The following is a 23,862-nucleotide window of genomic DNA, read 5'->3' as shown; positions in this document are numbered from 1 at the left end:
TATGATCCATTACAATTCCACGCCGCTTTTCCAAAACCACTACTTTCCCTCCTCCATAAAAGGCGATTTTCCCCTTTTCTCTTGCTGCCCTGATCTCTGGCATCAAGTCTTGCATGTGTGCCACTTGTGCCAATGTAAGTTCATCTCCCAAGAAAATACCGGTTTTCTTAAGAGTTGGCCTCTTCTTTAGAAATTGTTTCCTTTTCTATATTCGGGAAGTGGAGAATAAGTGCCCTATCCTTTATGTTTCCATTCTCGGAGATAGATAGATAGATAGATAGTTCTATTATCGTCCTGGGAGGTCAAATATGACCTATGGGACCAAATGAACATGTCACGTGGTGTGAGTGGAGTTCATAAGTTACTCTCGATGCTCAAAAATGGCTGAAATGAGCGTCGCAATAGAGAGTCCACATCGTGGTTGGGAGAGGAAGGTATGTAGGGAGAGCTCATGGCTGAATATATGGGGAAAAGAGGACCTAATGTGGTCAAAAGCTGAGCACTCAAGTAGTGTGTGGTACTCACTCTCTCGCACTTGACGAGGGCATAAGGTGCAAAGTCGATGACACTCCTCGCCAGTGCCCCAACGTCCTGTCTCGCAGCGTAGAGAATGGGAGCTAAGACGAATGGAGGCAATGGTGCGGATCGCACTCAACGGGATGGGCTCAAGGATGTAGGAATGGGTTCGGTTACCTCGTTTCGAGAAGAAGAGAGATTTGTAGTTTGGGGCAACGTGTGTGGTGTAATGGCTGAAGCGAGAACCTCCGGATTTCTCCCAAGCCATGATACATTGGCGTTGTAAGAAGGCCTCATTAGCTTGGGAGTCGATCGACGCATCCTTGACCAAGTGACATGCATCCCATCTTCCAAACCATTTCTTGATATCAAGCATCCACCCCGAACTTAGTATTTTGCTCTTGCATGTCTTTTGAACCTTTTGACTTGCTTCATATGCGATTCTAGGAGAGAGAGAGAGAGAGAGAGAGAGAGAGAGAGAGAGAGAGAGAGAGAGAGAGAGAGAGAGAGAGAGAGAGAGAGAGAGAGCTTTATTAACGTCTTCGAAAGGCCGAACTCCAGCTATGAGACAATATCATATACATGTGTTGATGCTCTAGGCATTGTAAAATCAAGAAAAGGGTACAAACTGAAATGAGCCTATACTATGCAAAAGGGTGTGGTAGGGTGGTGCATGTGGTGTACAATGTATAGTGTGGGTCCTCGTGTCGAGGTGTGCTCACGCATCATCAAGCTCAACTAGGGGCTGCAAGGTGATACAACCATGATGTGATAGGGAGGGTATCTAAAAACAAGCAACAGATGTAGGGTAGAGAATGTGGTACATCGGTGGTGGCGTGCTCAGGTATCTGTGGAATGCTGGCTCCCCTGGTGCTGGTACATGACTTTGCTCTAGATAATGATGGTGTAAAGCTAGTATCCTCGAGATCTCCCTCTGGTGATACCCATGTGTCCTGTATCCCTGGGACTCTGTCTGCTGAAGGGTAAGCCCTCTGCTCTGTGTAGGTAGTGTGGGGGGGTCTGGCCCTGCTCGTCGGAAAAACTGTGTGATGGTAGTCTGGGTCCTGCTATCCTGACTCTGGCGTGGCTGTAACAACTGCTCTCGAACCTCTAAAGCCGCAACCAGGTACTGGCCAAACCTCCTCTACTCTCGGCCTATCATATGCTGCTGTAATGAGTCTCCAATGCCATATCTCTCTCTCAACTGTGTATATGCTGGGCATCTCATGACAAAATGCTCCTCACTCTCCACCTCTGTCTAGCAGACTCGGCATGTACGCTCCTCTCGTGGTATGCCTCTGGCTCTGCCACTCTCAATCTCTAGCTGATGGGATGACACTCGTAGCTGGCCAATGCTGACCCGAAGTCGGTGTGGCATGTACTCCTGCATGTATAATGGAATCTCAATGAATCCCTGCTCTGAAAACCTCAGAAAATGCTCATAGTAATATAGCATTTTAGGAGGTAGGGTGTCTGTGGGCCTGCGCCATGTCCTCTGAATATATGTATGCCATATCTCCTGTCTGATGACCCTATTCCTCTCGGAGCGTGAGAGAGAATAGGTCGGGGCCTGGGTGTCATAGTGGAGTGGTGGTAGTCTATCGATATCAAAACCATGCTGAGCTAGCCAATCTCTCGTCTGGGCATACCATGAGCTAGTGTCCCCTGCCTGTGCCATCTCTCTAGATGCAATGAAGGCTCTATGAGAGATCCTATCTGGATCCATATCTTTGAATCTGTGAAGAAGGCAAACGGTCTGAAAGAGTGCCTCTACGAACATCGGTGGTGCAACCAGCTTAGCTCTAATAATGTCGTGTGGAACTCATGGCTTGCTGCGAATCATCCTGGAGATCATAATAATCTGTGGCCTCTCTATCTGTGTCCATACTGGGTCTGCCAGTCCCGGTCCCCAAATGGCCAAGGCATACATGAGTGCAGGTGTGACCAGTGTGTCAAAGAGCCACCCCTTCGTCTGGGGCTCTTGGAAGTGGGCCTGGTGGAACTGTCTGTCCATCATAGCTAATTATGTGTATCCTCTGGTAAGTCTATCTCTGGCTGCCTGTGTCATGGAGAAGGTCCCTGATGCTGCGGTGAATGTAACCCCCAGATATACATATGAGCCTGTCACCTCTATATCCCCTCCAGCTACTGTAAATCTACTCTTTCGGCGAATCTGAGCCGATGTATGAAATATGAGAACCTTGGTCTTGCCAAGGTTCACGGTGAGTCCTCTCTGTGAGCAGAAATCATCCAGGGCCTGCAAATGTAGTTGTAGTCCCTCTGCCGTCTTTGACATCAGGATAATATCATCTGCATATAAGAGTATGTGTATAGTAGTCCCTGCAATATCCACACCCTCTCCACCCCTGTGCAAGATGAAGTCTACAATCTCGTCAATGTATAGACCAAAGAGTGTAGGTGATAGAGGGCAACCTTGTTTCACACCAATGGTGCTCACAAGGGTGTCAGATAATCCACCCGGGCATCTCATTCTGCCAGATACATGCTCATACAATGCATAGATCCCCCATGTCATCTCCTCTCCAATCCCAAGCGCAGCCAGGCGTCTGAAAAGTCTCTCTCTAGGTACTGTGTCAAATGCTTTGCGGAAGTCCACGAAGCAGCAATATAATCTCCTCTTCCTCACCCGTGTCTTCTGGTCGATCAAACAACGAAGGGTGAAGATATGATCAATAGTAGAGTAAGCTCGGCGGAAGCCTGCCTGTCCTGGTGTCCTCATGCCCTCTCCCTCTGCTAGAGAACTGAGCTCCTCCTCTAAAACCACGCCATATAGTTTGGCCAGTATAGGACCAATCATGATAGTGCGATATGTGCTAGGATCCATGGCATCCCCAGATTTGTGGATAGGCACGATGGTGTGCTCTATCCACGACTCTGGGAATCCCTCTGAAAGCGCGCAGTTGAAGAGGTGGGCAATGAGTGGTGCCAATGCAGCACAGCCATATATAAGATGCTCTGCCTGTAGGCCTGCCTGATCGCTAGCCCTCCCATTCTGTAGGTGGGATATAGCTTTCTTCACCATGTGGGTGGTGAAGAAAGTAGACAATGTGGGTCGGGTAGCCGATGGCGTAGGTATGGGTGTTTGTCCTCGGATCTCGTATAAGCTCTCAGCATATCTGTGCCATGTCGTTGGGTCTTGAATAGGAGTGGATGGCCTGGGAGGTCTGATCCGGCGCCATGCCTCAGCACTATCCTGGCTCATGAGTAAATGGTAGATGTCCCAATACTGGTGCTCCTCCCACTCCCGTCTTTTACAACGGGTAAGTGTCTGCATCCTGCCCTGAGCCTGGCGATGTGTAATCTCCCCTCTGATCTCCAATATACGTAGGTGTCTGTGTAGATCTCGACATTCGTCGTCGTACCACCTGTTTTCTGGCATAGTGCCAGTGCGTGGAGGGTGTGTGTGTATGCGATGTGGGAAACTTTGAGTGGCTGACTCGTGTAAGATGGATGTAATGTGTGTGGTGAGTGTGTCCAGAGGTGCTGTGGGGTCTAAGTGTATAAGGTGCTCATGCAGGTGATGTATATAAACAAGAGTGAGCTCATGAGTGAAAGAAATGGTAGTGTAAGTGTGAGGGGGGGAGGGGGGAGGGGGGGGGGGAGGTCAGCAAGCTGTGTAGCAAGAAGGGAGAATGTAAGATAAGTATGATCCGCCCCTATCGGTGTGCGTGCAACGCTGAAGGAGTGTATAAGCTTTGCTGTCTGGGTAGAGCCCATCAAATAGTCCATTGTGCTCTCCGCCACTGTGTGGGAAGCAAGTGAATTCCCCAGAATCTGGCCACCTCGCCATCCCGTTATAAATAACGAGATGGTGCTTGTTGCCAAGCTCAAGAAGGTGTCTGCCATATCCAGTGTTGTCCTATCCCCCATCTGCAGACACTCTACTCACCCCCATGTCCTCTGCATCAAGTGCCCTCATGATCTCCGGATGCTCCATATCATAGATCTCACACTGTCGGCTCTGTGTCCTCCCGTTGAAGTCCCCCATGAGGAGGACTTCCCCGAGTGATATGTAGTGAGAAATGTCCTCCGACAGTCGAGAGTAGGGGTCCTGGATAGCATATCGTGATCCATGTGGAGAGAGAGAGAGAGAGAGAGAGAGAGAGAGAGAGATTGAATTATTGTCCACGGAGGTCATATATGACCTCTGGGACCAGAAGCAAAACGGTACAAAGGATTCCATCTGATACATATCAGTTAAGGACTGAGGGTCCATCGAAGGGTGGAGAGTGAAAAAGATAAGGTGGGATGAACAAAACAAAACCTAAGATGAGGTAGGTGAGGAGGAGGGAGCAGATTTGGGAGTTCGGAACTCCTGGATGATGGTTTTACATTCTCGATACACTGCCCATTTCCCTGCTATGCGCGCTTCTCGCATCTTTTGGAGTTCAGCCTTCTTCTGTTTGAGTTGGGTGGGTGTAAGATCTTCAGCAAACCAAATTTTTGTGTCCTTGAGAAGCTTTGATTGCTCAAGGAGCTTGACTTGATCTGCTTTGGTCTTGAAGGTAAGAATTGCATGGTTGGTGTGATGCTCGTGAGCAAGGGTGGTGATTGTTGCTGGATCCCATTGTATCATGGGGGTTGTTGTTTGGATGCGATCGAAGGACTCATGGAACTTGGGGTCCTCCTTTCCTTGCCAATCACTCGGGAGCCCGCCGATGCGAACATTGAGAGCAAGAGCATCTTGTTGCTGTCGTTCGCGTAGCGTGGACGCCACACGAACTTCAACTTTGCGGAAGATGGCATCCTGCACTTGAGTCTTGACCTTCTCTATGAAGGTGATGTCTACCTCCGTATTGGGCTTGATTTCCTTCTCTTCCATCTCTCCCTCATTAGAGTTCTCCATTGTGGTGAGTCGGGACTCGATGGCTACGAGTCTTTCCTTCAAAGCTCTATTTTCCTTGCAAAGTCTGTCGACTTCGTTTTGCAGCTGGGCCATACTGTCCACCTTTGGGGGTGTTGCCATGATGCTGGCAAACGTGGGCTTCCCTCGAGATGTGGCCCGAGTGTCCATGGTGGGTACTCGGCCAAGAGAACAGGGCTTATTTTATTTTAGAGTAAGGCTTAGGTTTGGTTTCAATTAAGTGGATGGCAGTGAAAGGCTCTCTGTGTAGTGGGTTGGCGGCAGGGGCTCTGTGTAGTCGGGTCGGCGGTAGGAGTGGTCGGGTTGGCAGAGCAGGTGTGTGTCGATAGCTTCAGTGGAGCTCGGGCAGGTGCGGTAGGGGTTGGTGTCGATGTCGGCACGAGCGCCAGTAGCAGCGATAGCTTCAGTGGAGCTCGAGTAGGTGTGGCAGGGGTTGGTGTCGATGTCGGCAGTAGCGCCAGTAGCAGCGATAGCTTCAGTGGAGCTCGGGCCTTGGGCAAGTCGGCGGGAGCAACAGTGGGCTATTACCTCGGTTCTTGGGCGGCGCAGGAGCAGTGACGCCCGCCCACAGGGCCGCCCTCGCCCAGGGGGAGACTCGCCTGAGGCTTCCTTAGGGTTTCGAAACGCAGGCCTGAGAGAGAGAGAGAGAGAGAGAGAGAGAGAGAGAGAGAGAGAGAGAGAGAGAGAGAGAGAGAGAGAGAGAGAGAGAGAGAGAGAGAGAGATGAAATGTAACATTAACGTCTTCAAAAGGCCAAAATGACCTATGAGACCAAAAGGTTACATGTGGTGAATCTAATACCAGGTCAGGGTACAAAAAGTACAAAGAACTGAAAAGAAAATAGTGGGTAGGGGTGGGGTGAAAGTTGATACAAAGGGAAGACAAAGGGTGGGCTGATACAATGGAGCTCTGTGATAGGCGAGGCATCATATACATATACATAAGTATCCGGGACGGCTCCTATGTCGCGCCAGTATGGTATGGATCCTCTGTCATAGTCTGCGTCGATATTGAGAGGGCCCTCTCATCCGTGGGCGACGGGACCGCCCCAACTCTATCGCCCGATCAAGCAGTATGCCTCTGGTACCTTTGGTGTTGTTATGCTGTGGGGGTTGCTCGAACTCCTCTGTCTGTGATTGAAAGAAAATTGTGATCTTCCGCTGTCGCTGGATCTCTCTCATTGTGCCCCTCTTCAAGAGGTCCTCTCTGTGTTTGCGAATCTCCAGTAAGTATAGTCCGAGGCATCTCTGATCCTGGTATCTCATGACTATAGAAAGTGGCCCAACACCCTCTCTGAATAGACAGTGAAAGCGGCCTCGTATCTCATAGTATATTGGGCAATGACAGATGTAATGTACCTCTGTCTCTGGATCTCTTTGGCACATCTGACAAATCCTGGACTCAGCGGGTACTCCTCTAAATCTGCGTGTCTCGATCTCTAGCTGATGTGAGGATGTGCGTATCTGACCAGTAGCACATCGTATCCCGTGGGATAGATGAGTATCCATGTATCCTGGTCTGATCACAAAACCATCCTCCGTGAGTTGGAGAAGATGCCCTCTATAGAAAGTCATCTTTGTACCTAACTCATGTGCGGGTTGTATCCATGTCCTCTTCGTATCCAATTGAATCAAGTCCTATCTGATGAGCCTGGTAATCCCTGCTCTTGTGAGGGGGATGGAGGGTGCATCCAGAGAGTACTGAAATGGGGGTAGCTGGTCCATACTAAAGCCATGTAACTGAAACCAAGATGCCATCTTTGCATACCAACATGATCTGTCTCCTTGTAATGCAAGCTGTCGCGAAGACTCTAGTGCTAATCGAGCATATCTGTCTCTAGGGAGAGCCCAAGTGCTATGCATAAATGAAACTGATCGAGTGAGTGCCTCCACTACCAATGGAGGAGCAACGAGCTCCGCCCTAACAATGTCATGTGGGACTGAGGCCTTGGCCCTAATCATCCGAGAAACCATAGACACCAATGGCTTCTCCATACATCTCCATCCGTCAATACTGCCAGCTTTGCTATGATGATCAACTGAGGGGCCCCATATCTCCACTCCGTACAGCATGGCCGAAGTGACCAAAGTGTCAAAGAGTCAAAGCTTTGTCCGAGGTTCCTGGAACTGAACCTGCGAACATATCCTCTCAAGTCTCCCCAATGCTGCGTAGGCTCTGGTCAATCGCCTATCTGCTGCACGCCTCAGGGAAAATACTGGACCACTGAAAACCGCCCCAAGATAAGTGTATGTATCTTCATACTCCACAGTCTCTTGACCATATGTAAAAGTGGGCGGCACTGCGTAGTGGTGTTAAACACCATTACCTTGGTCTTACCAAGGCTCACAGACAATCCACTGTCCAGTGCAAATACATGCAGTGCATCCAAATGACGTTGCATCCCTTCTGGAGAATTGGAGATCACCACAATACCATTAGCATATAATACCAATGGAATCCATGTCCTTGCAAGCTGAGCACCTCTATCACCCTCTGTATGTGCATAATCTGAAAACTCATCTACATATATTCCAAAGAGAGTCGGAGATAGGGGACAAACCTACTTCACCCCAATGGTGGAGTGAACCATGTCGGACATGCCTTGAGTAGTGCGTACCTGTCCTACCACTGTCCTGCATAAAGCTAAGATCCCCCAGATCAGTTGTGGGCACCCCTGTCACCAGCCAGTGGCAATTCCATTTTTGTTTATTTTCTCTTTCTTTGGGGAATTTCGTTTGTTTTACCTTTTGGAAACACCCCTCTGGAAATCTAACTGCCCTGCATTGCATAGCCAATGTGGAACTGTTCAAAGAGAGTCCAGGCCTGAGGGCTAAAGAGCACTAAGGTTGGACAAGGAGTATGGTTAGACAAAGTGGGGTCATTGGCCAGCCAAAGCGGAATCCTTTGCTACATAGGCTACATTTCAGTTCTGGGTGTGGCTGCAGCGTACAAAGAGGGTCAAATGACCTAGAAGAATGTAATGGCAGAAACACCTAAATTTTAGGGACTGCTATTTTTGGGCGGCAAAATGTCTTCGTGTCATTACGTGCAGTTTGACATGGGATCATTTTGTTACTCTGTGGCCAAGTCAAGAGAGGCTGCAGGTGAGATATTTTTAGACCCGAGGGTCTAAAGCGGGAAAATGCACAAATGAGTGACACTTGGCACTCTGAGGCCAGTTTACTACTTAAAGAGAAGGCAAAAATGTGATTTTCAGCTGTGAGCTCGTTTTTGACTGCTGTCACAGGTGGGAGAGCTTCAATGGAGTGCTGGCTTACACTCTATGTACAGTGAGGTGCAGGATGTCATGACCTGCACATCTCTCACTGCTCTCTCTCTCCCCTATTCTTTATGGTTATGCCCCTCTAGTGGGCTTTTCATTTGACCAATGTACAGCTATGTGGGTTCATGCGCGATTGCCGAGGCAAGAGCCTCTTGCAGAGGTACTGGATTAGCTAGCGGCTAATCCCCCGCAGGTACAGGTGAATTTGGAGAGGTTTCACGTGCGAAATACCGTCCGATTCAAAGGGCAAGTAGCCCTACAGGTGCGGGAGCTCGAGGACTTGTTATGGATGCGACCGGCACGCAAAACGGAGCCCGAAACAGTGAATTACAGCCTGCTGTGTATTTTTGCAGGTTTAGGGTTTTGGCCCTAAACGGACCCTAATACCCCCAAGAGGTTCGGGGACGCAAGGGGACCGCTGTACAGGTGATCTTGCGCATTTTCAGGGCAGAAAACAGAGAATTCAGCGTGCTGCAGATTCTCGCCAGGTTTTGCAAAGTGTCCGTATGCATCGGGAAAGTCATCGAATGCGTGGGGATACTAACTGTGAAGGGTCCTAGTACAGTTATGCTACCGAAATCGGGCGAGAACAGAAGAAATTCAGCCCAGATTGTGCGGGGCAGCTTGTAGGGAACCACAACTTTTATTCCCTCTTCTAAAGAATAAAGAAATACCGAAAGGGGCGCCTATTTAGGGGCCAATCTGGTGTCTGACTCGCATACACATGCATTCTAGCATCTGTATCCCATTCCCCTCTCTTGTGTCATTATAGCACAGGTAGAATAGAAGACTAATAATGGGTGAAAGCTAAATGAAGGTTTGAAGTAAAGTCTACCGCCCTTTGAAGTTAACAGGCCGGTTTGCAATCTGCGTATGAGTCTGGCTCGTGGCACTGTATCCAAGGCTTTGGGGAAATCCAGAAAGCTACAATATATCCTCCTGCCATGGTGTGTACCCTCCTCAATAATGGCTCTGAGTGTCAAAATCTGGTCAAGAGTGGAGAAACCTCTCTTGAACTGTGCCTGTCCTGTTGCCCGTATGCCCTCTCTCGCTGCCCATCCACTTAACTCATGCTCAAGAATTGATGCATATAGCCTAGCCAGAGTGTGACCAACCATGATGGTTCGGTAATTCCCGGGAAGCATAGGATCTCTCGACTTGAAGATAGACACAATAGTGGACATACTCCAAGTCTCGGGGAAACCCTCATACATGGCTCTATTAAACATCATAGCAAGAGGCTCTGCAGGCATATCTCTGGCATGGATAAAGTGCTCTGCTACCAGACCATCATGATCCTGTGCTCTTCCTGTCTCCATCTTGTCAATGGCTTTCCTTACCCTCTCAGCAGTAGAGAAAGTACATGTTTCTGGGTATGCCTCTGGAGGGTTAGGCAAAGGTGGTTGCCCCGATGCTGTATAGAGAGATGTAACATATTCCCCCCATGCCTGTGATGGCTGGCGGTGGAGAGTGCTTATTGAAAAGCCTCCATGCCTCACTAGAGTCCGAACTCATAAACAACTGATACAGATCACGCTCTAATTGAGATAGGTAAGCCCTCTTCTTTAGTCGCACTAGGCGGCGGAAGATAATACGTGACTGTCTATGTGTAGTAGTACCCATGAGCACCTCTCTCTGTAATCTAATCCTCGTGTCTCTACACTCCTCATCATACCAACTGTTCTGAGGCATGCTCTCCCATATCGTCTGCGTGTAGGTTGGCTGTGGGGATATGCCTCTGATGCTGCATCATGCAGCGTCTCTGTCAGAATCTTGGTGAGCTTATCTAGTGGTCCTCCTGAATCTTGGTGAGCTTATCTAGTGGTCCTCCTGGCTCCTGGGTGCATAGCTGCCTGTATATCTCATCATTGTATATGTGATCCGTCTCCCTCGTAAAGGTATACCGAGTCATTGTGGAGGCCTCTCCCAATGGAGCTATGTTGAACTGGAACGATAGGGTGAAAGATAAGATAGCATGATTGACTGTTACCCCAACCGGTCTAGTTCTCACCACGAAATCATGAAAGGAAGGAATGAGTCCTGGCGGAGCCATAACATAATCCATTGTTCTAGCGCCATGCCGATGTGGAAAGCATGTAAAACCACGAGCTGCAGGGAATCGTTGTAGGCCATTCAAAATGGCCAATCCATGTGCAGTCCCCATATCAATCAAGTATCCGCCATACTCTGTGTGCTCCTCATCCTGTGATAATCTAGACAAGCCCGTTTCTGTAATATCAAGCTCCCGCATCAACTCCTCTGAGGTATCATAGAATAGTGTCTGGTAGTGGGCAGTCCTAGCATTGAAATCCCCCAAGATAATAATGTCGCCGTCTCTGGAAAACTCCCATATATTATCATCTAAAATAGAGAAGGGGGATTGTCCTCTAGGTGATGCATATACTGACATACTAGGAGGAAAATAGCAAATAGCGATCTAGAGATATCTGCCTGTCTCTGCCTTCAGTCTCACCCACATGTACCTCCCATCTCTCCGAGCTATATGTATCAGAGACTGTAGCTCCTCCCTGAATAAGACTGCCACTCCTCCAGCAGAGGATTCGAGCCATACTCTCTCGACATCCTAAGTGCAGATGAGGATGGATTCTAGTAGTAGTAGTACTTTTGTTCTAGCTCTTTTGTACCCAGACATGGTATCAGATTCACTATTTTGCAACAGATTGGTCTCATAGGTCATTTTGGCCTTTTGAAGACGTTAATATAATATTTCATTTCCATCTCTCTCTCTCTCTCTCTCTCTCTCTCTCTCTCTCTCTCTCTCTCTCTCTCTCTCTCTCTCTCTCTCTCTCTCTCTCTCTCTCTCTCTCTCTCATCTCTAGTATCCAGGATCTCACAGTTGAGCCCAGACCGGTCGGGGTGGCAGTGGATCATGCTCTGGTGTCAATGACCATCTCTTTCCAGTTCAATGTAGCACACAGGCCAGGAGTAGCAGCCCCTACTCGCTACACATTCACACGGGAAACGGATTCTGTATACATGGACGGAATCTACAGACGCCTATGCACTGAGGACCCGGGGCTACCTCTGGAGGAGCTAACTACTATACTGACACAGACATTACATGAGGCAACAGCAGAAGCATACCCACACACCCAAGCTGAGCAGAGCCGCCGATCAGAGAGCATGCCTCAGAACAGCTGGTACGATGACGAGTGCCGCCAGACCAGAGCCAGATTTCAGAGGGAGGTGCTGTTGGGGGATGTCACTCACAAAGAGTCACAGATTGACTTCCGACGCCTAGTGCGGCGGAAGAAGAGGGCTTTTTTGGCTCGACTCGAGCGGGATCTATATCAGCTATTCTTGAGTCATGACTCGCGTGAGGCATGGCTGCTCTTTCATGAGCAGTCCCCCCCCCCCCCCCCCCCCCCCCCCTTGCTATTTCCTCGGCAGAGACGTGGGGGCAGTACGGATCATCTTTGTACACAGTACCTGGACAGCCGCCCCTCCCCAACCCCCCCGATCCATGCCCACACGCATGTGTCTTTTTCACCGCTGAGATGGTGAAGAAAGCTATTGACAAGATGAAGACTAGGAGAGCAAATGATCATGATGGCCTAGTCGCTGAGCATTTCATGCATGCCAAAGACCTACTAGCAGAGCTTCTAGCAGTTATGTTTAACCGGGCCATGTGTGAGGGCCTACCGGACACTTGGAGCCTATCTACGATCGTACCTATCTTCAAATCAGGAGACCCCATTGAGCCTGGGAATTATCGCACTATTATGATTGGGCACACACTGGCACGGTTGTATGCATCCATTCTGGAGCAACAGCTGAGTAGATTCAGGAGAGGCTTCTCTACTCTTGACCATATCCTAACACTCAGGGCCATCATAGAAGAAGGCAGATCTCATGGGAGACGGATCTATTGTAGCTTTTTGGACTTCCGCAAAGCTTTCGACACGGTACCCAGAGCTAGACTGGTGCGCAGATTACAGGAAATGGGAGTACCCACAGAACTCATTTGGGGGATCATGGCATTGTACAGATCAGTAGTAGGGCATGTACGCTTCCTGGAGGGACTTTCTACACCGGTTCACTCCACTATTGGGGTGAAGCAGGGCTGCCCGCTCTCTCCTACTCTTTTCGGTATGTATGTGGATGAGGTTTCTGACTACATTGACAGCGCTGGGGATAAAGGTGCTCAGTTGGCAAGGACATGGATTCCACTTTTGTTATTTGCTGATGACATAGTGTTGATCTCCGAATCCCCAGAGGGAATGCAACGTCAATTGGATGCTTTGCATACGTTTGCCCACGAAAGTGGTTTGTCTGTCAACCTGGGTAGAACCAAGGTTATGGTGTTTAATACCACCCCACAGTGGATCAGGAGGTCAGCACCTACATTCACATACGGCCAGGAGATTGTGGAGTACACAGACGCTTACACTTACCTTGGAGTGGTTTTTAGCGGACCTGCATTCTCACTCACAAGAGCAGCAGAGACCAGACCTACTAGAGCCCACGCAGCATTGGGTAGATTGGAGAGGATGTGCTCGCAGGTTCAGTTTCAGGAGTCCCGGACGAAGCTCTGGCTCTTTGACACCTTGGTGGCTTCAGCATTGCTCTATGGAACCGAGATATGGGGACCTTCACTGGATCACCACGGGAGGCAGGGTCGCTCAGACGGATGGGGGAACATAGAGAAACCTCTCGTCTCTATGATCTCGCGGCTCATTAGAGCCAAAGCATGAGTACCACAGGCCATTATCCGAGCAGAGCTAGCGGCCCCCCCACTTGTGGTGGAGGCGGCCACCAGATCAGTCTCCTTCATAAACCGCACATGGGCACTTCCTAGAAACAGATATGCTCGCATAGCACTGGAATCCTCTCGACAGTTAGCCATACAAGGAGATACAACATGCTGGTATGGGGAGATGACATCATGGTTTCAGGCACATGGGTTCAGCATAGACAGGCTGCCACCATTCCATTACTCATTGGATGCACCATCTCTCACTCTTACACAGTCAGAGATCACCAAGCTCATCCGCCAAGACCTGACCCAGCTAGACACCAGGAGGACATGGATACAGCCAGCACATGACTTGGGCACGAAGTTGGCTTTCTACAGAGACCACCTCCTCCAGCTTACGGAAGATGGTTTTGTGCCGAGACCCAGATACATGGATACCCACTTGTCTCATGGGATACGATGTGCTATTGGCCAGTTACGCACATCTTCTCACCAGTTGCGGATTGAGACTGGGAGATACAGCGGAGTACCAGCAGAGGACAGGACATGCCCCTTGTGTAACATGGAACCTGAGACAGAGCTACACTATACATGCCGCTGCCCCGTCTACTACGAGATACGAGGCCGCTTCCATTGCTTGTTGAGAGAGGGTTTTGGACCACTCTAAGGTAGGATCCGTACGTACCGTATGTCCGTACAGTACGGTGCGGTACCGTACGGATCCGTACTGTAAAAAAAAAAAAAAAAAAAAAACCGAATTTCCCATTCGCGTTTTCGGATTTAATTTCGCCTCTGTTTTGGGGGTTTGGCCGCCTGGTTATTGAGACAGAGTGAGTTTGGGTGCCTGTTTATTGCAAACTATTGACTACAGAGTACTACAGAGAGAGTTTGGGCGCCTGTTTATTGCAGACAGAGCTCTGCAAACTCACCTGCAGAGCAACCTTGTGCGCGGTAAAGGTAAGTGCTCGTCCTCGCGAGTCTCTCCCGTCTCCCTCGCGCATACCTTGTGTGTTTCTCGCGATAGCATCAATGTTTTTGTTCACCAATCTGTAGGTACACCATGCCTCGCAAACCCAACCCAGTCTAGAGCGCGCACACCACTGTCATTGCGGTGGTAAATACAAGAGGGCAAGCAGGATCAGGAACACGTACTTGGGCCTGCAAATATTGTGGAAAACAGAAGACAAGTACGGTGATGCGTGTGTTGAGGCACCTTACTGGCATCGGCACTACTGGCCAGTGCGGATGACTCGCCTTGGATTGTCTATTTATGACAGCCTTGGATAGTAGAACAGTGAGCTAATATCCTAGAAGTGATACTCATGAATTTATTATTAAGTACGGACCGTATTGTAGGTTTTTGACGTTTTCGAAAAAAACCTTACAAATTTTACGTACCTTACCACTCAATCCATTCGGTACTACGTACAGTACGTACCGAACACATACCGTACCTTACGTACCTTTCCACCTTGGACCACTCTCAAGAGTCATGGGATACGAAGATCAGAGATGTCTGGGTTTGTTCTTGCTCGAGCTGCGCAGACACAGAGATAGCCTGATGAATGGCGAGGCTAGCCAGTCTCAAAGACGGATCACAGACTTCTTGAGAGCAGACACGAGACAGCCGCAAGAGCCACTCCCACAGCAGAGCTCCCCCTCATCTCACACCAGAGGCACACTGATTGACCGAGCGATTGAACTGGGGAAATCCAGGCGCCCGCAACTGCGAAGAACTACACAGCATCGACGGAGGCTACGACAGAAAATTCCGAGCACGCTGGCCAGGGATGCACGACGCCCGGTCAGACTACTAACCATGGAGGAAATTGATGAGATTCGCCAACGACCGATGCTAGATCTCTTGTGATTCGGCCATCCCAACAAGCCGCCCATTTTTCTGCTTAGTTTTTTCTGCTTAGTTTTTGCTTGACTCACATCGACCAACTTAGGACCCCATAGTATATACCTTTGTTTTGTATTGTTGTTAGGTTATTTTGTTACTCTGACTCTGTATCAGATTCACTACTTTGTAACTTTCAGGTCGCATAGGTCATTATGGCCTTTTGAAGACGTTAATATAACATTTCATTTCTCCACAGCCTACACATGAGCTAGGTACGAAGATGAATTTCTGTAGAGAGCATCTTCTCCAGCTCAGGAGGATGGTTTTGTGATCAGACCAGGATACCTGGATACTCATCTATCTCGTCACAAAACCAGGATACATGGATACTCATCTATCCCACGGGATACGATGTGCTATTGGTCAGATATGCACATCCTCACATGAGTAGAGATCGAGACAGGCAGATTTAGAGGAGTACCCGCTGAGTCCAGGATTTGTGAGTTGTGCCAGATAGAGCCCGAGACAGAGCTACATTACATATGTCACTGCCCAGTATACTATGACATACGAGGCCGCTTTCACTGTCTATTTAGAGAGGGTTTTGGGCCACTTTCTAGGGTCATGAGATACCAGGATCAGAGATGCCTCGGATTATACTTACTGGAGATTCACAAACACAGAGAGGACCTCTTGAAGAGGGGCACAATGAGAGAGACCGAGCGACAGCGGAAGATTACAGATTTCTTTCAGTCATAGACAGAGGAGTTCGAGCAACCTCCACAGCATAACAACACCAGAGGCACCAGAGGCATACTGCTTGATAGGGCGATAGAGTTGGGGTGGTCCGTCGCCCACTGATGAGGGGGCCCTCTCGACATCGACGCAGATTGCGACAGAGGATCCATACCATACTGGCGCAACACAGGAGCAAAGAAGATAATGCCTCGGTTGTCAGAGAGCTCTATTGTATCAGGTCACCCTTTGTATCAGCTTTCACCCACCCCTACCCACTATTTTCTTTTCAGTTCTTTGTACTTTTTGTACCCATAACTGGTAACAGATTCACCTCATGTAATCTTTTGGTCTCATAGGTCATTTTGGCCTTTTGAAGACGTTAATATTACATTTCATTTCATCTCTCTCTCTCTCTCTCTCTCTCTCTCTCTCCTCTCTCTCTCTCTCTCTCTCTCTCTCTCTCTCTCTCTCTCTCGTGATCTAGCTATCCCAGCTAGTTGCTTAGTTCACACCTAATAGTTTAGGATTCCATAGTATTTTATTGTGACATTTGTCATTTCATTTTTGTCATCTTGTTACTCTGACTCTGACTTTGTATCAGATCCACCACATTGTAACTTTCTGGTCTCATATGTCACTTTGGCCTTTTGAAGACGTTAATATAACATTTCATTTCATCTCTCTCTCTCTCTCTCTCTCTCTCTCTCTCTCTCTCTCTCTCTCTCTCTCTCCTACCTACCCCGCACGTTGTTCCCCCCCCCCCCTCGGCTGCTGCTCCCGCCTCCTCTCGCCCCCCGCTGCAGCCCCTGCGCTCCCGCTTCCACTCGCCCTGCACCCCCAGGTGAATCTCTCCCTCTCCCGCCTCGCATCCGCTGCCCCTGCGCACCCGCACCCCCTCCCCCTGCGCTCTCGCTCCCCCTCTCTCTCTCTATCTCTCTCCCCTACCCCGCGCGCTACCCCCCCGCTCCCTCTCTCTATTGCGCTGCCTCTCTCTATCGCTATCGCTCCTTTCCCTCTCTCTATCGCGCCGCTCCCTCTCTCTATCGCTATCGCTCCTTTCAATTTTTTAACCTACTAACTTGTTAACTCTATCGTTTTTAACGTTTTTAACTTTTAACTTTTAACTCTATCGTGCTTCTCTCTCTCTCTCTCTCTCTCTCTCTCTCTCTCTCTCTCTCTCTCTCTCTCTCTCTCTCTCTCTCGCCCGTACTCTATCGCATTTTTTCATTTTTCTTTCTCTCTCTCTCTCTCGTCCGTACCCTTGCCATACCTCCTCGCGTTCCCCCACTCGCCCAGCTACCACGCCCGTTGCTAATGTGGATGCACACGTGCGCTTAGTTACTCTTCTTCGGATAGCGATCAATCATGAGGAAGCTGAACGATAAAGCCAACCCCCTAGAGGATGCCATTCAAAAGTGCAAAGAGGAAATGACGGAGACCATTACCAAGATGAACCGCAATCTCTTGGGCACAATAAACATGCTCGAAGGAGGTGTGCTGATCCAAGAGAGCAAGATAAATATGCTGGAAGACCCAGTGATGACTCAGGATGAAGAGATTGCGTCACTCAAGAAACATCTCGCCGAAGCACGATCAATAAACACACTGGAAGAGGGTGAATTGCAACCCTCAGTAATCGAAGAAATCAACACGATCAAGGAGCAAGTACGGGCCATCAAAGAGGGAGAAGAGCAACACAAAGAAATGACGACTTCGTGGTGGATGTTCTTACCAAAACTCAACAGAAGGCGGATGAAGCCGAGAAATGGATCAAGGTGGCCAAGAAAGGAAAAGGCAAGGAGATAACGCCCACGTCCACACCTACTATCATTAATCAGACACTAGAGTAGGAGCAAAGAAGACGGGTGCGCGCTTTACATGTGAGAATTTGCGGTCTTAAAGACAAAGGCAATGTGGACGAAGAGGTAAAAGAACTCATAGCCTTGATGGGGGTTCATGAGCCGACGCACACAAGAGCATGGAGAGTGGGCAACATAAAGAAAAATGGAAGCAGTGGGGAAACCTCAAAAGAAAGAGCACTCATCCTCCGTTTTCCCTCCATGGAAGCGAAGAAGTCCTTGAAGAAAAGACCAACTCTTAAAGAGACGGGCATCTTTCTTGGGGATGATCTCACCCTCTCGTAGATCGCTCATATGCAGGAAGTAATGCCGGAGATTAGAGCGGCAAGGGGAAAAGGCAAGATTGCCTTTTACCGAGATGGAAGACTGGTAATACTACAGCGACGCTCCACATGACGGTGCGAGACTTATGGGACCACACTCAAAGTGGCTGCCTGGAACTGTAATGGATCTATGCGTCTTGATGTGGGTGCTTTTGAGGATAGCTTTACTGGAAGAGACATCATCTTTTACTTTGAGACACACGAGGCCCTTGGGCAATCCATGCCTCACATTAGTGGATACAGGTGGGAGATAGCTTACAGACAGGAGACACGCTCAGAGCACAGAGGACGGGGCTCGGGGGGGGGGGGGGGGGGGGGGGTGGCAGTGTTATTTAGAGAGGATGTGCAGCCATTGATACATATAGCCCGCAGGGATGAGCAGGCTAGGTACATGTGGGTGAGATTGAAAGCAGAGACAGGTAGATATCTCTACCTTGCTATTTGCTACTTTCCCCCGAGTACATCAGTTTATGCATCACCCAGAGGACAGTCCCCTTTCTCTATTTTGGATGATGACATATGGGAGTTCTCTAGAGATGGTGACATTATCATTCTAGGGGACTTCAATGCTAGGACTTCCCATCACTAGACAGTGTTTTATGATACTTCAAAGGAGATGCTAAGAGAGCTAGATGTTGTAGGGACGGGCTTGTCCAGACTATCACACGATGTGGAATATACCGAGTACGGTCGACACCTGATAGACATGGGCACCGCACATGGATTGTCCATCTTGAATGGCCTACAGAGATTTCCTGCTGTGGGAGGCTTCACATGCTTCCCACACAGACATAGAGCCAGCGCAGTGGACTATGTCATGGCACAACCGAATCTCATCTCTAGTATCCAGGATCTCACAGTTGGGCCCAGACCGATCAGGGTGGCAGTGGATCATGCTCTGGTGTCAATGACCATCTCTTTCCAGTTCAGTGTAGCACACAGGCCAAAGGTAGCAGCCACTACTCCCTACACCTTTACACGGGAGACGGATTCTGTATACATAGACGGGATCTACAGACGCCTATGCACTGAGGACCCGGGGCGACCTCTGGAGGAGCTAACTACTATACTGACACAGACATTACATGATGCAGTAGCAGAGGCATACCCACACGCCCAGCCTGAGCAGAGACGCCGATCAAGGAGCATGCCTCAGAACAACTGGTACGATGAGGAGTGCCGCCAGACTAGAGCCAGACTTCAGAGGGAGGTGCTTTTGGGGGACGTCACTCACAGACAGTCACGGATTGACTTCCGACGCCTGGTGCGGCGGAAGAAGAGTGCTTTTTTGGCCCGACTCGAGCAGGATCTATACCAGCTATTCTTGAGTCAGGACTCGCGTGAGGCGTGGCGGCTCTTTCATGAGCCCCCCCCCCCCCCCCCCCCCCCCCCCCCCCCCCTTGTTATTTCCTTCACAGAGACGTGGGGTCAGTACGCATCATCTTTGTACAGAGCACCTGGACAGCCGCCCCTTCCCAACCCCCCCGATCCATGCCCACACACAGGTGCTTTTTTCACCGCTGAGATGGTGAAGAAAGCTATTGAGAGGATGAGGACTGGGAGAGCATATGATCATGATGGCTTAGTCGCTTAGTCGCTGAGCATTTCATTCATGCCAAAGACCTTCTAGCACAGCTTCTAGCAGTTATGTTTAACCGTGCCATGTGTGAAGGCCTACCGGACACTTGGAGCCTATCTACGATTGTACCTATCTTCAAGCCAGGAGACCCCATGGAGCGTGGGAATTATCGCACTATCATGATTGGACACACACTAGCACGGTTGTATGCATCCATTCTTGAGCAACAGCTGAGTAGATGGGTAGAGAGGGAAGGAATGCGTGCAGCTGGGCAAGCAGGGTTCAGGAGAGGCTTCTCTACTCTTGACCATATCCTGACACTCAGGGCCATCATCGAGGAGGGCAAATCTCATGGGAGACGGATCTATTGTAGCTTTGTGGACTTCCGCAAAGCTTTCGACACGGTACCCAGAGCTAGACTGGTGCGCAGATTACAAGAAATGGGAGTACCCACAGAACTCATTTGGGGGATCATGGCATTGTACAGATCAGTAGTAGGGCATGTACGCTTCCCGGAGGGACTTTCTACACCGGTTCACTCCACTATTGGGGTGAAGCAGGGCTGCCCGCTCTCTCCTACTCTTTTCGGTATGTATGTGGATGAGGTTTCTGACTACATTGACAGCGATGGTGATAGAAGTGCACAGTTGGGAGGGACATGGATTCCACTTTTGTTATAGGCTGATGATATAGTGTTGATCTCCGAATCTCCAGAGGGAATGCAACATAGGTTTGCCCACGAAAGTGGTTTGTTTGTCAACCTTGGTAAAACCAAGGTTATGGTGTTTGATACCACCCCACAGTGGATCAGGAGGTCAGCACCTACATTCACATACGGCCAGGAGACTGCGGAGTAGAGAGATGCTTACACTTACCTTGGAGTGGTTTTTAGCGGACCTGCATTCTCACTCACAAGAGCAGGAGAGACCAGACCTACTAGATCCCACGCAGCATTGGGTAGATTGGAGAGGATGTGTTCGCAGGTTCAGTTTTAGGAGCCCCGGACGAAGCTCTGGCTCTTTGACACTTTGGTGGCTTGAGCATTGCTCTATGGAGCTGAGATATGGGGACCTTCATTGGATCACCACGGGAGGCCGGGTCGCTCAGTTGGATGGGGGAACATGGAGAAACCTCTCGTCTCTATGATCTCGCGGCTCATTAGAGCCAAGGCATCAGTACCACGGGCCATTATCCGAGTAGAGCTAGCGCCCCCCCCACTAGTGGTGGAGGCGCTCACCAGATCAGTCTCCTTCATAAACCGCACATGCGAACTTCCTAGAGACAGATATGCTCGCATTGCACTTGAGACCTCTCGACAGTTAGCCATGCAAGGAGATACAACATGCTGGTATGGGGAGATGGCATCATTGTTTCAAGTGCATGGGGTCAGCATAGATAGGCTGCCACCATTCCAGTACTCATTGGATGCACCATCTCTCACTCTTACACAGTCAGAGATCACCAAGTTGATCCGCCAAGACCTACCCAGCTAGACACCAGGAGGACATGGATACAGCTAGCACAGGAATTGGGCACGAAGATGGCTTTCTACAGAGACCACCTCCTCCAGCTTATGGAAGATGGTTTTGTGCCGAGACCCAGATACATGGATACCCACTTGTCTCATGGGATACGATGTGCTATTGGCCAGTTACGCACATCTTCTCACCAGCCGCGGGTTGAGACTGGGAGATACAGCGGAGTACCAGCAGAGGACAGGACATGCCCCTTGTGTAACATGGAACCTGAGACAAAGCTACACTATACATGCCGCTGCCCCGCCTACTACGACATATGAGGCCGCTTCCATTGCTTGTTCAGAGAGGGTTTTGGACCACTCTCAAGAGTCATGGGATACGAGGATCAGAGATGCCTGGGTTTGTTCTTGCTTGAGTTGCGCAGACACAGAGATAGCTTGATGAGTGGCGAGGCTAGCCAGTCTCAAAGATGGATCACAGACTTCTTCAGAGCAGACACGGGACAGCCGCAAGAGCCACTCCCACAGCAGAGCTCCCCCTCGTCTCACACTAGAGGCACACTGATCCACCGAGCGACTGAACTGGGGAAATCCAGGCGCCCACGACTGCGGAGGACTACACAGCATCGACGGAGGCTACGTCAGAAGATTCGGAGCACTCTGGCCAAGCATACACGACGCCCGGTCAGACTACTAACCATGAAGGAGATTGATGAGATCCGCCAACGACCGATGCTAGATCTCCTGTGATTCAGCTTTCCCAGCAGGCCGCCCATTGTTGCTTCGTTCACATCGACCAGTCTGGGATCCCATAGTATATATCTTTGTTTCGTACTGTTGTTATTTTGTTACTCTGACTTTGTATCAGATCCACCACCTTGTAACTTTCTGGTCTCATAGGTCACTATGGCCTTTTGAAGACGTTAATATAACATTTCATTTCATTTTAGTTCTCTCTCTCATCGACCGAGCACTGGAGCTACGAAGATCCAGACGGCCAATATTGAGGAGAGGGGCCACACAGCATCGATGGAGACTACAGCAGAGGATTCGATCCATACTTCTCACGACATGCAGATGAGGATGGATTCTAGTAGTAGTAGTATTTTTGGGCTAGTCTTTTTGTACCCAGACATGGTATCAAATTCACAGACGGCCACGATTGAGGAGAGGGGCTACACAGCATCGACGGAGACTACAGCAGAGGATTGGAGCCATACTTCTCACGACATCTAGAGTGCAAATGAGGATGGATTCTAGTAGTAGTTTTTTTGTTCAGTCTTTTTGTACCCAGACATGGTATCAGATTCACAATTTTGTAACAGTTTGGTCTCATAGGTCATTTTGGCCTTTTTCATTTCATTTCTCTCTCTCTCTCTCTCTCTCTCTCTCTCTCTCTCTCTCTCTCTCTCTCTATATATATATATATATATATATATATATATATATATATATATCAGCTTAGTTCAGGATTCCGCAGTATTTATATTTTTTTATCCTAGTTTAATTTATTTTGTTAATCTGACTTTGTATCAGATACACCGCATTGTAACTTTCTGGTCTCATAGGTCACTTTGGCCTTTTGAAGACGTTTATATAACATTTCATTTCATTTCATTTCTCTACGGTGTTTGCTAAGGGAACTATATAGGCAGCCAAGTGGTTGAGAACATGTTGTGTAGCTCAGATTGTTTTTGCTTTTGAACAATTTCGGTTTACTCAGTATAGGAAAATCTTGTGACACTTTGCGTACTTTTTCTTGGAGAGCGTACTACACTAGGCTCCATGCTCGCACTGTCGTGTATGGATCATATGCATGCACCTGCCTTGGAATCAACTCTTGGCGTGATCTAATAGTATTTTCCAATGGTGCAATTTTGCTCTTGTAAACAAATACAAAAACCTGTCATATTGATTGGCTATTGCATTGATAAGGTGCAAAACGTCAGAGGATTTTATCAAAAAGCATCGAGAGGCTTTGGAGTGCGAGCATGTATCCAAGAACCTGCATTTGTGGATTGACCTCATATTCGGTTTCAAGCAGCAAGGAGAAGTATGTGTCTATTTTTAAGTGTTCTTTTAAGGATTTCAAGGATAGTATTTTAATGTTTTGGACTGTAAGGTTGATTCATGTTAGTTTATATAGCACTAAATACCAACCTTGACGTGGGTGAAACTTAAGGTGTATGGTCATTTTTTTGAAAGGCATAATATTAATAACGCTGTATGGGATAGTGCAAAAGGCATAAAAAAAGTTCATTAGTCGATGCATCTTGTCACTATGCTAATATGGTTTGTAGGGTGAGCTCTGAAGTTTGAACGGGTATATCATGCCCTGACAAGTTGAACATTTGAAATTCTGCACAGACCTGGGTATGTTGAAGAACCATGATCAACCTTTTGTTTTTTTGCTTCGTTGTCTTCTCAGGCTGCCCTAGCTGCCAATAATGTCTTCCATTACCTAACATATGAAGGATCTGTTGATCTTGAAGCAATTGTGGATCCTGTCGAACGTGCTAGTCTTGAGGCACAGGTAATGCGGTTCTTGTTCAATCTCAGCCTAGCTGTTTTCGCTACCAATTAAATCTTTGTGGCATATAAGTAGCTACTGAAGTTAGCAACGCTGGATCAGCTACCTGT

General features: G+C 48.8%; 2 protein-coding genes across 5 annotated transcripts in view; both read left to right on the top strand.

The window, feature by feature from the left end:
- Positions 1 to 23,862, top strand: part of LOC147435098 (uncharacterized) — a 256,763-nt gene that overhangs the window by 173,719 nt on the left and 59,182 nt on the right. For all 4 annotated transcript variants that reach the window (XM_086491450.1, XM_086491452.1, XM_086491451.1 and 1 more), the window contains 2 exons: positions 23,158 to 23,275; positions 23,651 to 23,755. In XM_086491450.1, coding sequence (XP_086347576.1) covers positions 23,158 to 23,275; positions 23,651 to 23,755 — 223 coding nt within the window. The remainder of the gene's footprint in view (positions 1 to 23,157; positions 23,276 to 23,650; positions 23,756 to 23,862) is intronic.
- LOC147435100 (uncharacterized) lies at positions 4,900 to 6,015 on the top strand. The gene is made up of 2 exons (XM_086490094.1): positions 4,900 to 5,594; positions 5,666 to 6,015. The coding sequence occupies exons 1-2, from the start codon at positions 5,310 to 5,312 to the stop codon at positions 5,957 to 5,959; spliced, it is 579 nt and encodes a 192-aa protein (XP_086346220.1). The 5' UTR covers positions 4,900 to 5,309; the 3' UTR covers positions 5,960 to 6,015.

The sequence above is a fragment of the Adiantum capillus-veneris genome, chromosome 19 (assembly GCF_014529385.1).
Source record: "Adiantum capillus-veneris isolate H3 chromosome 19, ASM1452938v2, whole genome shotgun sequence".
In the NCBI taxonomy this organism is placed as follows: domain Eukaryota; kingdom Viridiplantae; phylum Streptophyta; class Polypodiopsida; order Polypodiales; family Pteridaceae; genus Adiantum; species Adiantum capillus-veneris.
This window is presented reverse-complemented; position numbering and strand designations above follow the sequence as displayed.

Coding starts and splice junctions, on each gene's coding strand:
- LOC147435100 (XM_086490094.1), top strand. CDS start 5,310: ATGAAGGTGATGTCTACCTCCGTATTGGGCTTGATTTCCTTCTCTTCC. Junction 5,595..5,665: donor AGGGCTTATTTTATTTTAGA/GTAAGGCTTAGG, acceptor GGTTGGCGGCAG/GGGCTCTGTGTAGTCGGGTC.